At 46.0% G+C, this 18,174-nt stretch overlaps 1 protein-coding gene across 5 annotated transcripts in view; it reads left to right on the top strand.

The window, feature by feature from the left end:
* rad50 (RAD50 homolog, double strand break repair protein) overlaps positions 1 to 18,174 on the top strand; it is a 254,033-nt gene that overhangs the window by 128,158 nt on the left and 107,701 nt on the right. For all 5 annotated transcript variants that reach the window (XM_038796143.1, XM_038796144.1, XM_038796147.1 and 2 more), the window contains 2 exons: positions 8,193 to 8,368; positions 13,495 to 13,732. In XM_038796143.1, the coding sequence (XP_038652071.1) occupies positions 8,193 to 8,368; positions 13,495 to 13,732 (414 nt within the window). The remainder of the gene's footprint in view (positions 1 to 8,192; positions 8,369 to 13,494; positions 13,733 to 18,174) is intronic.

Below are 18,174 nucleotides of genomic sequence, written 5' to 3'. Positions count from 1 at the left end.
GCCAACGAACACCTAGGGCCCACCCAACAATCAGGGAACAACTCCAGTATTGGAGAAAATCGATAAGAACGATTGAGACCTGGTCCAATTAATTGGGACCAAGTCCGGGGTCCGCCCAAAAGGGTGCGAAACCCCTGGGGACTATAAGATAGCGCCCCCAAGTTTAGTTCGCTCTCTTGGCAGCTCTCAAAGAACTCTTGACCGTGGCTCTCAGTGAGGAGAGACCTGCCTAGCAGCTGCATCAACCAAGTAAGTCTCAAGTCAACGCACGCTACGAGATAGACGCTCCTAGCTACTATTCCGTACCAGTTTGAAGCCAGCAGAATCAGACCGGACAAAGGCCATTGTTCCTCTGACTTGGTGGGCCATTTGAAGCTAAGTATAGGCTTTTAGTAGCAGTGATAGTTTAGTAAGTAGAGTTTATGCATGAGTAGAGATTGACTGTGTGCATAATAAATGTGTATTGATTTGAAACTTACTAACTGGTGTATTGAGTTATTGATCAGCACTTGGCCTTGAACCTCGTGGTGGTATCAGAAAGATACCTGGCGACTCTAGAGCAAAGGTTATTAAAACAGAGCAATTAAAGAGAAAACACAACAAGCAACAGCGCGGAGGTCATGCCGATCGGCGGGGCGTGATTCCCGCCCCTGCCAATTCCCGGGTGGCGGAGAATTTCTGCCATGGGGGCGGGATTTTCGCCGGCCCCGGGCAGGGTCGGAGAATTTTACCCCAGGTAAAAGATGCAATTGAGAAGCCAGCTTAACATGGAAGATTCAGAGGGAAACTGAGAAGAGACTGGCTGCTAACAAAAAACGGAATCCTGAAGTGTTTTATCAGCATATATACTTGTAAAAGGGTGCGAAACGGAGGAGTAGGAACAATTGGGAGCATGGAGGTGGCAGCATAGCTGAGGTACTAAATAAATACTTAGCATCTGTTGTTATGAAGGGAGAAGGTATTGCCAAAGACACTGTGAAAGAGGAGGTAGTTTAAACACTGGATGCACAAAAAATTAATAAAGAGAAGGTATTCGAAAGACTGGCTTTACTTTTTTCAAAATTCAATCATGGGATGTGCGATTATTGGACAAATGGACATTATCTTTGTTCTTTTTTAATTAAGGAAAGCCAGCACAGATTTGTTAAGGTGAAACCATGTTTACCTAGCTTGAGTTTTTTGATGAGGTAATTGATATGGATTTTTCGTGGTAACATGGACTTCCAAAAATCATTTGTTGAAGTGCTACATGGCAAACGTGCAAGCAGTGTTGAAGCCCATAGTTATGAGATTGGCTGAGTGAGAGTTGAATGATAGTTTTCCAGGCTGGAGGCTGGAATTGACATTAAGACCACTGTGTTGCATGATAGATCATATGAATTAGGAGCAGGAGTAGGTCACTTGTCCCCTCAAGCCTGCTCCATTTAATAATACTTGTTTGCTTGTTATTTACAGCATAGAAGGAGACCATTCAGCCCATCGTGTCTGCACCAGCTCCGAAAAGAGCAACCTAGCTAGTCCCATTCCCTAGCCCTATCTCCATAACCCTCTAAATTAATCATTGTCAAATATATATCCAGCTCTCTTTTGAAACTTCCTATGGAATCCACCTCCACCGCTCTCCCAGGCAGCGCATTCCAAACTCCAACAACTCTGAGTAAAGAACATAGAACAGTACAGCACAGAACAGGCCCTTCGGCCCTCGATGTTGTGCCGAGCAATGATCATCCTACTCAAACCCACGTATCCACCCTATACCGTAACCCAACAACCCCCCCCCCCCCCCCCCCCCCCCCCCCCCCTTAACCTTACTTTTTAGGACACTACGGGCAATTTATCATGGCCAATCCTCCTAACCCGCACATGTTTGGACTGGGAGGAAACCGGAGCACCCGGAGGAAACCCACGTACACACGGGGAGGACGTGCAGACTCCGCACAGACAGTGACCCAGCCGGGAACTGAACCTGGGACCCTGGAGTTGTGAAGCATTTATGCTAACCACCATGCTACCGTGCTGCCCCAAGTTTCTCCTCGTCTCACTCCTCGCTCTCTTGCTGACCATCTTGAAATTGTGACCCCTAATCACTGACATATCAACTAGTGGAAACATAATATCCTTCTTTACCCTGTCAAAATTGTTCAGAATTTTGAACGCCTCAATAAAGTCACCTCTTTATCTTCTCTGCTCCAAGGAGACTGGCTGATGTGATTATAACCTCAACCCCACATTCCTTCCTGCCCCCAATAATCTTTAACCCCCTTGTTAATCAAGAATCTATCAAGCTTTGTTTTAAAAATGTTCAAAGACTCTGCTTCCACTGACTTTTGAGGAAGCGAGTTCCAGAGACTCTCAGCCCTCTGAGCGAAAACATTTCTCCTCATCTCTATCTTAAATGATGCCCCTTATTTTTAAAAATTGACCCCTAGTTCTAGATCCTCTGTAGGAAACATCCTCTCCACACCCACCCTGTCAATACTCCTTCTAAACGCCATGGGGACTAACCTAACCTCTCCAACCCTCATAAGACAGCCTGTCCTTTCCTGGTATTAGTCTAGCAAACCTTCACTGAACTGCTTCTATTGCTCTTGCATTCTTTCTTAAACAAGGAGATGAGTACTGTACACAGTACTCCAGATATCTCACCAATGCTCTATACATCTGAAGCTTTTGTGATCAATTGCCCTCACAATAAACGATAACATTTTATTAGCTTTCCTAATTAATTTCTGTACCTGTATATTAACTGTTCTTGATTCATGCACGAGGATATACAGATCCCTCTGCACCTCAGAGCTCTGCGATCTTTCACTATTTAGAAAATAAGCTTCTATTTTATTCTTCCTGTCAATATGGACAATTTCACATTTGCCCACATTATATTTTAGTTGACAGATTTTCCCCCACTCATTTAGCCTATCTATATCGCTTTGTCGCCTCCTTGCGTCTTCCTCACAATTTACTTTCCAACCTATTGTGTTGCCAGTAAATTTAGCAATCATACCTTCAGTCCCTTCATCCAAGTCATTTATATAAATTGTAAAAAGTTGATGTCTTTGATAATGGCTTCTATCATTTTCCCTGTGACAGATGTTAAGCTAACTGGCCTATTGTTTCCTGCTTTCTGTCTTCCTCCCTTTTTGAATAAAGGAGTTACATTTGCTATCTTCCAATCCAATGGAACCTTCCCCAAATCTAGGTAATTTTGGAAAATTAAAACTCAATGCATCAACATCTTATTAGCTACTTCTTTCAAGTCGTTTCGGTGAAGTGTATCTGGACCAGGGGGTTTGTCAACCCGCAGACCCAACAATTTGCTGAATGCCACTTCCCTGGTGATTCTAATTTTCCCGAGTTCCTCCCTCCCTTCCATGTCCTGATTTAGAGCTATTTCTGGGATGATACTTATGTCCTCTATAGTGAATCTGCATGAATAACCTTGACATGGCACAAATTTCAAAATTGACAGATGATACAGAAGTATTGTGAAATGTGAGGAGAACAGTGATGGACTTCAAGAAAATATAGACGGGCTGGTGGAATGGGCAGACACGTGGTAGATGAAATTCAATGCAGAGAAGTATGAATTAGAAAAGATAATATTAGAAAAAGGCTCCAATCCTAAAGATGCTGCAGGAACTGATAAACCTGGGGGTACATGTGCACAGATCATTCAAGGTGGCATGGCAGGAAGAGAAAGCCATTACTAAAGCGGATGGGAATATGGATTTTCTAAGTAGAGGCATAAGAGTAAGAAAGTTATGCTGAATCTTTATAAACCCTAGTTTGGCCTCAACTGCACAATTGTGTCCACACTACTTTAGGAAAGATGTGAAGGCGTTAGAGAGGGTGCAGAAAAGATTAGCTGAGAATGGTACAGAGATGAGTTACGTAGGTAAATTGAAGAAGCTATAGCTCTCCTCCTTTAATTTAATAATCTTTATTGTTGCAAGTAGGCTTACATTAAAACTGCAATAAAGTTACTGTGAAAAGCCCCTAGTTGCCACATTCCAGCACCTGTTCAGGTCCACAGAGGGAGAATTCAGAATGTCCAAATTACCTAACGCACGTCTTTCGGAGGAAACCGGAGCAATCGGAGGAAACCCACGCAGGCACGGGGAGAATGTGCCGACTCCGCACAAACGGTGACCCAAGCCGGGAATCAATCCTGGGACCCTGCCGCTGTGATGTAACAGTGCTAACCACTGTGCTACTGTGCCGCTGTATGTATTGTAAGACATAGGATAGGCCCTTGAGTGATAAATATGAAATAATTCTCAAAAGATATCGATAGAAATGCTTGCTGATAGTTTAGTTTTGGTTTAAATTGGAAGTTGTTTTCACCAGACTCAAATTTAGAATTCAGCAGGGCAGTAAGATTTATTTTAAATGAAACATGGTGGCCCACCAATGTCTTCTGCCACTTTCTGCCTTTGGGAGAAGAGATGGTTGAGAGGAGATTTGATCGCGATGTTCAAAATTATGAGAGGCCCGGACATAGCAGATAGGGGAGAAACGCAGAATACACCAATTTAAGGTGACTGGCAAAACGGCATGAGGGGAAAGGTTTTCACACAGCAATGATTAGGATGCGGTGTGGAATATGCTGTTTGAGAATGTGGGAGAGGCAGATTCAATTGTGGCTTTTAAACGGAATTTGGACAATTGTCGTGAGAAAAGTGTTTGTAGGACTACGTACGGGGGAAAAGGTGAGTGAGTGGGAATAGCTGAGTTTCCCTTGCAGAGAGCCAGTACGTACACAATGGGCTGGATGGCCTCTTTATGTGCTGCAACCATTCTGTGAACTCTTTTCCATGGATGCTGGCTGGGTTTTGTTGTACCTTTGTTCAGAGTTCTTTTTTATCCACTGCCTCGGCATTGAGTTAACAAGTGTACCAAGAAAAATGTTTTCTGCCTGAAGGATTTGAGCTCTCACTTTAAGTGAACCATACACTACTCTTCATTGCAGCTGCACACACCTATGTGGAAAACTGTACCTGCAATATATCGTTGTACCAACTAATCAGAGTAGCTAGCTTGGGATCTTGCTGTGCACAAATTGCTTGCATGATTGGAGGGGATGGATCTGGATTGGGTGCCAATCAACGTTTGTCCTGTATGGTGTTGAACTTCTTCAGTGTTGTTGGAACTGCACTCATCCAGGCAGGTGGGACGTATTCCACCATACTCCTGTGGCGAAATTCTCCCCTACCCGGCGGAGGGTCCCGGCGTAGCGGAGTGGCGCCAACCACTCCGGCGTCGGGCCTCCCCAAAGGTGCGGAATTCTCCGCACCTTTAGGGGCCAAGCCCTCACATTGAGGGGTTGGCCTTCGCCGGTTCGTGCATGCGCCGGTGCGTCAGCTGCCGCTGACGTCACCACCGGCGCATGCGTGCTGGGGGATTCTCTTCCGCCTCCACCATGGTGGAGGCTGTGGCGGCGGCGAAAGAAAGAGTGCCCCCACGGCACTGGCCCGTCCGCCGATCGGTGGGCCCCGATCGCGGGCCTGGCCACCGTGGGGGCACCCCCTGGGATCCGATCGCCCAAGCCCCCCCAGGACCCCGGGGGCCCGCTCGCGCCGCTGATCCCGCCGGCACAGAGGTGGTTCAAACCACGGCGGCGGGAGAGGCCTCTCAGCGGCGGGACTTCGCCCCATCCTGGCCTGAGAATAACGGCAGCACAGAAACCCGTAGCCTCCTGCCGGCTCCCGCCATTCTCCGTGGCGGGCGGCGGGATTGGCGGCACGCCGACTTTTTGCGGGTGGGAAATTCTGGACATGGCGGGGGCGGGATTTTCGGCGGCCCTGGCCGATTCTACGACCCTGCTGGGGGTCGGAGAATTTTGCCCCTGATGTGTGACTCATAGCTAGCAGACAGGGTTTAGGGAGTCAGGAAGTGAGTTATTTGCTGCTGGATTCCCAATTTCTGACCTGTTCTTGCAGCCACAGTATTTATATGGCTAGTCCAGTTCAGTTTCTGGTCAATGGTACGTTGTTGGGGCCGGTTAGCTCAGTTGGCTGGACAGCTGGTGTGTGACGCTGTTCAATTCCAGTACAGATAGAGGTTGTTCATGAAGACCACCCCTTCCCAACCTTGCTCCTCGCCTGTGATGTGGTGATCATCCAGTTAAAACATAACCAGTCAGCTCTCCCCCTCAAAGGGGAAAGCAGCCTATGGTCATCTGGGACTCTGGCCACCTTATTTTACTTTACTATGATGTAAATGTTTGTGGTGTGTTTTAGCTTAGTTAAAGTGAGCCATAAAAAAGAAATACTCCACGATGGCCAGGCCCGCGATCGGGGCCTACCGATCTGCGGGCAGGCCAATTCCGGGGGTGGGGCCTATGTTCCTCAGTGCCAAGCCCCGGCTGTGGCGCGCCGGCTTACGAGCGCCGGAGCAACGGACACCACTCCAGCGCCGTACTCGCCCCCTTGGAAGGGGTGAATACCTGGGCCTGGAGACCCTTTGACGCCGGAGTCACTCGTGCCGGTTTTGACGCTGGCGTCAACACTTGTGTGTCTCGGGTTCCAGCCGAGTGTTTTGCCACCTTATGTGCAGGAACAAAGAAGGCCAGCTGGTGGCAGTGTTGAGCAATATTGGCTTCCCATTGGCTCCACCTGCTGGCATTTGGTGTTCCCTGCATTGCAATAATCTTTATTATTGTCACAAGTAGGCTTACATTAACACCGCAGTGAAGTTACTGTGAAAATCTCTTCCTCGTCACATTCCACTGTCTGTTCGGGTACACTGAGGGAGAATTCAGAATGTCCAATTCACCGATCAAGCACCTAACAATGGAACTTGTTGGATGAAACCGGAGCATCCGAAGGAAACCCAAGCAGACATGGGGAGAACGTGCAGACTTCGCACAGACAGTGACCCAAGCAAGAATCGAACCTGGGACCCTGGCGATGTGAAGCAACAGGGATAACCACTGTGCTACCGTGCCGCCCCACCCTTGTGCTACCGTGCCAAACAGTTCAAATGAAAAGCCATCTATTGTGTTTTATAAAGTGTTTACTGGGAGAGAATGTATTGGTGTTTATTACAGTTCAGTGAAATATGCCTGATGGAATTTCTAGCTCATTAATTCAAAGAGGTTTCAATGATAGGGACTGGATGGTATCCTGGAGTAGACAAGTTCAAATCCCCCTTCCTAGAAAAAATGGGTGAACATCTTAATAATAATCTTTATAAGTAAAGATTATTATTAAGATGTTCACTCACATTCGATCGCAACAGAATGACCACAAATGGGCAATTCAAACACTTTTAAATGAATCAGTGAATGTGCGAGTGGTCAGGTTAAATCCTGGATGAGGCCTATTTTTGTGATTTATTTTGGGTTCCTGCTGTGGTGTAATGGTCTAGGTCTTTGAACTGATAAACCACAAACCTAGAGCCAATGCTCTGGGGTTCCTGGCCTGAATCCCACCACGGCAGGTGGTTTCAATAGAAACAAAAAATCACAGTGCACCACTTGGATATTCATACCCAATTAATATTTAGCCGTTAATCAGATCAGACAAGCCAGTACATACTTATTAACATCCAGTGGAAAAAAGATAATTTATTGCATGGGATGACTCATGATGCACAGCAGAGAATCAAGCCACTTGGCCCAACCAGGCAATGCTGGTGTTTATGCCCCACTTGAGTCCCCCCTCATATTTCCTTTTCTAAATCTACGTGTGCCCCCCCAATGCTTGTCTGGTTCCCCTTAAGTGCATCTGTGCTATTCACTTCAACCAGTCTGTGTGGTGGAGAGTTTCACATTCTCGCCACTATTTGGCTAAAGAAGTTTCTTCGGAATTTCCCTGTTGGATTTCTCGTTGACTATATCATGTTGAAGGTCTCTGGTTACGCATTTCCTGTCAAGAGGAAAGATCTCTATCAAAACTTCTCATTATTTTAAAGGCCTCCATGAGGTCATACCTCAGCTGCCTCTTTTTTCCAAGAGAACAGAGACCCATACGATGACCATACGGTATCATCCTTGTAAATCTTATTTACCTGTTTACACTACCAGGCCAATAAATAACCCTTTGACAACTTCAACAGTCTTCTCACCCTGATGGCCTGTAAGTACAGGATTCCCAATTTAAATGGGAGATTTAGTCCACTGTACCATGCACTGAGCCTTAATGTAAATTCCTGTTCGATTATACATTAAATATTTTTTCTGATATTTTTAGCAAGGACTTAGCTTCAGCAGACCAGAACAAAAATCACACAAATGTGGGACTGAGAACGAAAGAACAGCAGCTCTCTGCCTATGAAGAGAAGCTCTTTGATGTGTGTGGAAGCCAGGATTTTGAAAGTGACCTGTACAAACTTCAGGATGATATCGAAAAGACATCAAAACAAAGAGGTGAGGATGAAACTTGTGACCTGTTGAACATAACTCTGTTGACTTCTTGCATCAGACTTGAATTTGGTAAATGGCTGGTGAAACCTTGACTCCTATGAAAACCTGTCCTCTTGTTCATACTTTCCACCATCCGTTTGGTCAGAAGCACCACAATGGCCACCAGGTTTGCTTCTCCTCCTACTTGGCTGGCACCATCTCTTCTGTCCACCATCTGGTCTTGTTCCATGCCTCATCCGGCTGCTTTGAAACATTTGTTAACTACCAATCTCCTTACCCATGTTTTAGCCCAAGACTCTTGCTAAGAAAGCCATCTTTTTCTTCATTAGCCTCTACAGCCAACTACTCTCCTGACCAGAAGGGTGGCCACCCTTTGACCTCACCATCTCTCGTAATCTCATGCTTTCAAACTCTGACCATGTCTTCTCCAAACACCACCTTGAATTTTTCATCACCTACATGTTCTGACACCTTTAAACTTCACCTCCTTCTGTATCCTTCTCTGGCACACTTGTACTTTTGAGCTTCAAGCTGTTTCGGTTTTATTCACTGCAATTCCCCTGCATCTATTACTTAGCCTTACATTGTCACCACCTTAGCCCTCGTTTGACCAGAAACTTTGGCTGTCTCAGTTGTGCCCTGATCTGCCGCATTGCCAATGCCTCCAGTCCAAGGGATGCAGACTTGAAAGTATTTGTTGCACAATCCATCACCCGATCTGAATTGACCATATGAATCTTCCCTAGTCTTCCAGTCCTCCGCTATAACTGCCCAACGTTCTAGATCATGCATGAGACTCCTCCTTACCTCGTTCAAACCTATTTCCATTAAACTTCTGCTTTCTTCAAACTCCATATGAATTGATGTTAGAAATGGCTCAATCTCCTCAGATGCTTTACCCCTTCAAAACTGCTATCATTACACCTCTTAAAAAAAAATAAACAGCTTAGCTGTTCTGTCCTAGCAGATTGCTGACCCATTTCCAAAGGTTTTGTCCTCTCCAAAGTCTTTGGACATGTTGTCACCTCCCAGATTTCTCCAGCAGTTCATGGTTTGAGTCGCTTTATTCTGATGTCCTTCCTTAACAACAAACATCAAAGCCGCAAACAGCATTCTCTGTGACCTAACTAGTCTATCCCTTGACGCCTCTGTTTAAGATGTTTAAGCCATCAAACCTTTGTCTGTGCTTCCCTTTTGACCTTCACCTTCATGGAACGGACCTTGTTTGGTTCTATTCTTGCCTATCCAATAAGGAGCTCACAGAGTTTACAGTGCAGAAGGAGGCCATTCGGCCCATTGAGTGTGTACTGACCCTTGGAAAGAGCACCCTACTTAAGCGCATGCCTCCACCTCATCCTTGTAACTCAGTAACCCCGCCTAACCTTTGGACACTAAGGGACAATTTAGCGTGGCCAATCCATCTAATTTGCACATCCTTGGACTGTGGGAGGAAACCGGAGCACCTGGAGGAAACCCACGCAGACACGGGGAGAATGTGCAAACTCCACACAGACAGTCACCCGAGGCCGGAATTGAACCTGGGTCCCTGAAGCTGTGAGGCAGCAGTGCTAACCAACGTGCCATCGTGCCGCCCTAGACCAATAACTTCTCTTCCAACTGAACCATTATCTTAAGACCCCCACTTCCACATGCCCCACCACCCCGACCATGGATTCATCCTTGACCTAATCTTCTCTCTGGTACGCTCCTTTCTTCTTGCCAGCATTGTTCACTGACAGGGGGCCAACTTCACATTTATGTAACTGACATCCAGCTCTAATTCCATGCAATACTTACAGCCGATGCTGTTTCTGTACTGTCAGACTGATGTCTGCCAGCTAGTGTGAAACAATTCATTCCAATTCTATACTGGGAACATCAAAGAGGTCATCCTCAGTCTTCACACAATCCTTGTACCCTGGCCACCTTACTCCATTCTCTGCTTGGTCACTGTCTCAAGAAAGTCTTGGGTATTCTGATATTCTCTTTGATCTTTCGCATGCCATCCTCTGTAAATTTCAGTTCACTCAAAAATCATTTATCTGTATCTGATCACACTTTCCCTAAAACCTTTGTCCTCCCTGACCTATATTAGTTCCTGTTTAAATCACTCAAATTCCTTGGGCTGGATTCTCCATTATTGGCGTCACAACTGTGGAGTTTTACTCCTGAAAATCTTGGAAAAAAGTGACTCAAATTCCCAGCCCTGCAGGGGGCGAGCAGGGACCTGGAGTAAATCTCGCAGCTTTTGCTGCAGATAGGGGCCCCCCACACTTCCGGGTCAGAGGCCACGCATGCGCACAGCGGTGGCCTCCGGCGGCCGCGTCGTGCTCCATGGTGGACATGGACCACGGGCTGGACCCGAAAAGAGACCCCCCCGATCGGCTGCGCTTCCAACCCTCAAACCCCGCACAGTCATCACCCGTCCGCCTACAAGGCCCACCATGGTCTCCGATCGGCCCGCCCCTGATCAGGGTGGTTGCAGACTGAGTCTGCAGCCACCACGCGCGCATCCCGACCGGCAATACCAGGTTAGTGCCACGCCGTCGGAAACTCAGCTGGTCGGGGGCGGAGGATGTCTGAGTGGGCCTCTGGCAATGGAACCCGGCGACGCGGCGTACTCCCCAGTGACGCTGCTTTTTGGTGCCACCTTGGCACCAAATTCTCCACCTTGCGCCGGCTGCGATTTCGGCGTCGGGGTGCGGAGAATCCAGCCCCTTGTGTATAAATCACTCCAGAGTTTGCCCCTCCCCATCCCTGTAACCTCATCGAGCACATTACACATTTTTTGTATCCTATATTTAATGCTTGTTTGTCCATTGTAAGTTGAGAAGATAGCGGATGAGAAGCTGATCTTGTTTTGTCTCTCCCTCTCTATCATGTTACATTGTGTAACATTTGTTTGCTGTTCCACCTTAATTGATTTGATTTATTGTCACGTGTACCGAGGTAAAGTGAAAAATATTGTTTGCATACAGTCCAGACAGATCGTTTCATACGTGAAAAAACATAGGACATATATAAACACACAATGTAAAAACATAGAAACAGGCAGTGGATGAAGAATACGGAGTATAGTACTATTCAGTAGAGAAGATGTGTGAAGAGATTAGTTCAGTCCATGATGTACCATCAATTGGACGCGAGACACGATGAAGGTCCAAACTTAGGCTTTAATCAGCTAGATGTTAGCCCGGTGGTCGACTACAGTGAAAGGCCGACCGCCGGGAACTCTGGGTACTTGCCTCTCGACCAATTGGTGAGCAGTCACATGACTAGTCCCAGCCAATCAGCCGAGAGGCACATGACCAGCCAGAGCCAATGGGAAACCAGTGCTCTGCACCAATGGCAGTGCTCCTATTCATACCACCACAGTCCATAAGAGGGTCATTCAGGAGGTCTGGTAACAGCAGGGAAGAAGCTGTTCTTGAACCCGTTAGTGTGTGTTCTCAGACTTTTGTACCTCCTGTCCGATGGAAGAGGTCGGAATAGAGAATAATCTGGTTGGGAAGGGTCTTTGAATATCCTGCTCGCTTTCCCAAGGCAGTTGGAGGTGTAGGCAGTGTCAATGGATGTGATGGACTGGGCTGTGTTCACGACTCTCTCGTTTAGTACAGTCTTGGGCTGAGCAGTTGCCATACCAGGCTGTGATGCAGCCAGATAGGATGCTTTCTATGGTGCATCTGTAAAAATTGGTAAAAGTCAATGTAGGACATACCAATTTTTCTTAGTTTCCTGAGGAAGTATAGACGCTGTTGTGTTTTCTTGGTTGTAGCGTCGACGTGGGTGGACCAGGGCAGATTGTTGGTGATGTGCACACCTCGGAGAAACTGATGAAGTGGACAAAAAAACAGACTAATTCAGTACCCAATGCAAGGCAATGCTGTTGCCTCTAGATTTAAATTCTTACATCGTCAGATATTGGGCAATGGAAGTCAACTCCCATTTTTAAAAAAAAGACAGCCATCCCGCAAATTATTTGATTTTTTTCCTAAGCTTCGTCCTTATATTTTGGGGACATTGTACTAGATAACTGCTGCACAGAGACATATTATACATACTCTTTACAAATTGCAGCTGTGTGAATGATGAGCTTTAATAGGCTGCAATAAAATCTCGATTTAAAATATTGTATGTTTGCCACAATGAGAGTTGACCAAAGAAGCACATTATCTCTTGCTCACTTTGACACAATTTTTTCTCCATCGCCTGGTCTTGAGGGGAGGTTGAATAAACTAGATTATTTTCACTGGAAAGACAGAGACTGAGGGGAGACCTGGTAGAGGTCTACAAAATTTGAGAGGCATAGACAGGGTGGATAGTCAGAAGCTTTTTTCAAAGTTAGAAGTGTCAATTACAAGGGGGCACAGGTTCAAGTTAAGATGGGGAAAGTTTAAGGGAGATGTGCGGGCTAAGTTTTTCACACAGAGAGTGGTGGGTGCCTGGAACGTGCTGCCAGAGGATGTGTGGAAGCAGGCATATTAGCAACATTTAAGAGGCATCCGTATAGATACACAAATAGAGAGGAAGTAGAGGGATACCTGAGTATGGGCAGAAGGTTTTTTTTAGTTAGGCATCATGATCGGCACAGGCTTGGAGGGGCGATGGGCCTGTTCCTGTGCTGTACTTTTCTTTGTTCTTATCTATAGGGGAGGTGGTGGTGTAGTGGGAATGTCACTGTTCTAATAATCCACAGGCCCAGGTTAATGCCCTGGGGATATGTGTTTAAATCCACCCAAGGCTAGTGGAATTTAAATTGTTAATTAACTGGAATTTAAACTAGTCTCGGTGAAACTGTTTATTGTAAAAACACATCAAGTTCAGAAATGCCCTGTTAAGAAAGGAAATCTGCAAACCTTTACCTGGTCTGGCTGACATGAGATCCACAGCAATTCATTGAGTCTTAACTGGCCTCTAAAATGACCGAGCAAGTTACTAATTTCAAGGACAATGAGGGAAAGGCCACAAATGCTGGCCTTGCGAACGACACCCACATCCCAGGAAAGAACCCAACAGCATGATATGGGGAATTAAGTTCTCCTCTGCCCTGCTGCCCCCAGCCAGCACCTCTACATGAAAACCAAAATCTGGTCTTGTCCCTTTATTGGTTTATCATTTTATTTTTCTAGCTATGCTCTCCGGAGCGACAGCCGTATACAGCCAGTTTATCAGCCAACTAACTGAGGAAAATGAGCCCTGCTGTCCCGTCTGTCAACGCATTTTCCCCTCGGAGGCCGAGTTACAGGACATTATTGATGATCTGCAGTCGAAGCTGCGGCTTGTCCCAGATAAGCTTAAATCAGCTGAGTCTGAACTGAAGAAGAAAGAAAAGCGCCGTGATGAGATGATGGGACTGAAACCGGTCAGGTACAAAATATACCAGAGCCACCCGTTGTGCTTAAATCTATTTCCGTTGCACTTTCCCTGTTTATCAATTCTATTTGCTCTTCGATTTCTGGATTTCTTCATTTAAAGTAAAATCCCTTTCTCTTTTATGTAACTTGCATGTTGATTCTCTAATAATCCCATCTAGCAATTTGCCTATAAGAAAAGTCAAACCAATGGGCCTATCAATTCTATGCTCTGACTTACTGCCCTTTTTATGTTCCCTTTATCCAATTATTAATAACCCATCCTCAGCATTGATAATAAAGTCTGATTCAAAATTGCCATTTATAATAATAATATGATCTTAATTAGTGTCACAAATAGGCTTTCATTAACACTGCATTGAAGTTACTGTGAAAATCCCCCAGTCGCCACACTCCGCTGCCTGTTCGGGTACACTGAGGGAGAATTCAGACTGTCCAATTCACCTAACAAGCACGTCTTTTGAGACTTGTGGGAGCAGCCGGAGGAAACCCATGCCGACACTGGGAGAACGTGCTGACTCCGCACAGATAGTGACCCAAGCTCGGAATCGAACCCGGCTTCCTAGCGCTGTGAAGCAACAGTGCTAACTGTGCTATTGTGCGGCCTATTGTGCTATCATGTCGCCCACAAATTCATCTACCAGGAGTGGGGTTTAAACTATTCTGCCATTTCCCAACGGATTTTCCAGCGTGACCCTGTTTTGACATTTAAAAATTAACATGACCCCAGAAGCCAACAAAACAAAAACAATATTAAGCAGCATAGCAATATTCAATATATCAGTATTAAAGTTGGAGCATTATAGATCAACATTTAATACAACTTATAAATATGAAATTTATATTTTAATATACTTTGTAAAATGCCATTTTTTATGTACTTGCATAAGTTCTGTAAAGCTTTTCATATTCCACTGTGACAGAAGGCTTGATGAAGCCCCTCCCCCTTCCTGGCACTCAATGGCTGCGCATATGTCCTGCTATACTTCACCCCCTATTCAGATGGTGGCCACACACGTGACTTGTTGCACTTGCCCATGTACAAGTATGGCAGCCAAAATACAATTTGCCCCCCGATAAAGATGGTAGCATTTAACTTCGGCATGCAACCAGTTACACAGGCCCACAGTTGCCATCCTGTTTGATGCAAAAGCAGGATCAATGGCTTCCTATTCAAGGCTTGCAACCGACACAAGACATGTATGAAGCCTCCCTGCAGACCCACCAGGTCTGTTGCTCTCTTCTGCCTTGGGCAGCGACTGAGAAAGGAGCAGGGCAAAGACATTGCCAGACGCTGCCTGGGTGCCCGTGCAGTGCACAGTCTTGGAGTTGGAGAAGTGGGAGCTCGGGACCTTATCTACTGTTGCTGTAAACTCAATGGGATTTGCGACCCATAGTTTGGGAGTGTTGCCCTGGAGCTTCACTCAAATCTGTCCCCTGAAATCCATCATTGGCTTTTTATATTCCTGGAATACACCTGAATTGTAAAAATGAAAGTGATTCTTGCTATTGTGAAAACTGTCCTCTTCTTCATTGTCCTTTTAAGGACAAGAGAAAGTCACTCAGCTCCTCAGGCCTGTTTTGCCATTCAGTTTAAATCATGGCTGATCTGTGCCTCAATCCCAGTTAACAATCTTTGATCCATATGTCGTGATGCACTGACCAAATGAAGATGAATAGGTGGGAGAGAATGCTACAATGCTGCTTTATGTGAAAATGTTGCTTAGATGTAGCAGCCCTGGCGAGTTTCTGCTCCCCGGACCCAGAATACCTGACGCTAAAATGCCATCCCTACTACCTTCTGTGGGAGTTCAGCTCCATTATCCTGACGACAGTTTACATCCCACCCCATGCGAACGTGAAAATCGCACTGGACAAAATATTCACCACCACAAATAGCCTTAAAATGAAACATCCCTAGTTCAGCATGGCCGGGGACTTCAATCAGGCCAAGCTCAAGAGCTTACTACCAAGTTACCACCAACATGTCACCTGTTCCACTGGAGGCCCAAACATCCTGGACCATTGCTACAAAAATATCAAACATGCCTACCGCTCTATCGCCCGCCCACACTTTAGCAAATCTGACCACAAGGCTGCGCTCCTGCTCCCGGCTTATGAGCAAAAACTAAAGCGGGAGAATCTGTCAAAGAAAGTCGTGCATTGTTGGTCTGAGGAATCGGATGATCTCCTACGGGACTGCTTAGAGTCAGTGGACTGGTCAGTATTTAAAACTCTGCAACCAGCCTGAACGAGTACACCACTACAGTAACTGACTTCATTAGTAAGTGTGTAGAAGACTGTGCCAAAGAAGCATATTCGCAGACATGTTAACCTCTCTTTACAACAATCTGAAGTCCCTATCTGCGTCAAGAAGACGACCATCATCCCTGTTCCAAAAAAAAAGCCAAGCAGCATGTCTTAATGACTATCATCCAGTGGCTCTGACTTCCATCATCATGAAGTGCTTCAAAAGGTTAGTCATGGCACGAATCAACTCCAGCCTCCCGGATTGCCTTGATCCACTACAGTTCACCTACCGCTGCAACAGGTCCACAGCAGACGCCATCTCTATGGCCCTGCACTCGACCCTGGAACACCTAGAAAACAAAGACACCTATGTCAGACTCCTATTTATCGACTACAGCTCAGCCTTCAACACCATCATTCCTACGAAGCTCATCTCCAAACTCCTTGGCCTTGGCCCCTTCCCCTGCGACTGGATCCTAAACTTTCTAACCCACAGACCACAATCAGTAAGGATAGGCAACAACGCCTCCTCCACGATCATCCTCAGCACCGGTGCCCCACAAGGCTGTATCCTCAGCCCCCTACTCTACTCCTTATGCACCTATGACTGTGTGGCCAAATTCCCCTCCAACTCGATTTTCAAATTTGCTGATGACACCACCGTAGTGGGTCAGATTTCAAACAATGACGAGACAGAGTACAGGAATGAGATAGAGAATCTGGTGAACTGGTGCGACGACAATAATCTCTGCCTCAATGTCAACAAGACGAAGGAGATTGTCATCGACTTCAGGAAGCATAGTGGTGAACATGCCCCTGTCTACATCAATGGGAACGAAGTAGAAAGGGTCGAGAGATTCAAGTTTTTAGGTGTACTGATCACCAACAGCCTGTCCTGGTCCCCCCATGCCGACACTATAATTAAGAAAGCCCACCAACGACTCTACTTTCTCAGAAGACTAAGGAGATTTGGCATGTCAGCTACGACTCTCACCAACTTCTACAGATGCAACAGAGAAAGCATTCTTTCTGGTTGTATCACAGCTTGGTATGGACCCTGCTCTGCCCAAGACCGCAGGAAACTACAAAAAGTCGTGAATGTAGCTCAATCCATCACGCAAACCAGCCTCCGATCCATTGACTCTGTCAACAATTCCCGCTGCCTCGGAAAGGCAGCCAGCATAATTAAGGACCCCAAGCACCCTGGACATACTTTCTTCCACCTTCTAACATCAGGAAAAACATACCAAAGTTTGAGGTCACATACCAACCTACTCAAGAACAGCTTCTTCCCTACTACCATCAGACTTTTGAATGGACCTACCTCGTATAAAGTTGATCTTTTCTTACACCTTGCTATAACTGTAACATTATATTCTGCAGTATCCTTCCATCCTTATGTACGGTATGCACTGTTTGTACAGCATGCAAGAAACAATACTTTTAACTGTATGTTAATACATATGACAATAATAAATCAAATCAATGTGCTTTCTGATTTCACAGCTGAATTCTTGGGCCAGCCTTCTGTATCCAAAGTGATGGCTTGTACTATGGGGGTCGACTCTATGTTAAACATCATCTGGTGTGGCGCAGGAGCCCCACTCTGGCACGCTGGTCTCTGCCACGCTTGCTGCAAAGAAGAACAGTGGGCTGAGAAGATGCACGATTTGCTGGCGTCTGTTCTCTCTGTGCCCTCTTCTTGGCCAGCTGAGCTTTACGTTTCTGTTCACCTCTTCCAATGCCTACCAAACGGTCATGGTCGTCAGCAACTGCCTCCCGGTTGTAACTGTCAAAATTTATATCTCATATGTTGGTGTCCTTGTTGTGGAGGTATTTACACAACTCTGTCCGAATTTACTTTCATCTGCAAACATGGATATGTAACTATTCCTTTATCTAAGCCACTGACATCGATGGTGAACAACTGAGGCTCGTATAAAAATGAGGGAGCACGGTTGTCACATTCCACCAGAGTACATTCCCAATATCCCCAAACTCAATCTCCTACCTCCCATCCAATCATCAGTCCGTGATCTAAGGTTACATCCCACGTGCTCTTTGACAAGTCACCAGGACCTGATGAGATGCAGCCGAGGATACTGTAAAAAGTAAAAGAGGAAACTGCAGAGGCACTGGCCCTCCTTAGATGAGGGCTGGCCCAAGGCCATGAGTTTACTTGATGTG

The sequence above is a fragment of the Scyliorhinus canicula genome, chromosome 4, assembly GCF_902713615.1.
Source record: "Scyliorhinus canicula chromosome 4, sScyCan1.1, whole genome shotgun sequence".
Classification (NCBI taxonomy): Eukaryota; Metazoa; Chordata; class Chondrichthyes; order Carcharhiniformes; family Scyliorhinidae; genus Scyliorhinus; species Scyliorhinus canicula.
This window is presented reverse-complemented; position numbering and strand designations above follow the sequence as displayed.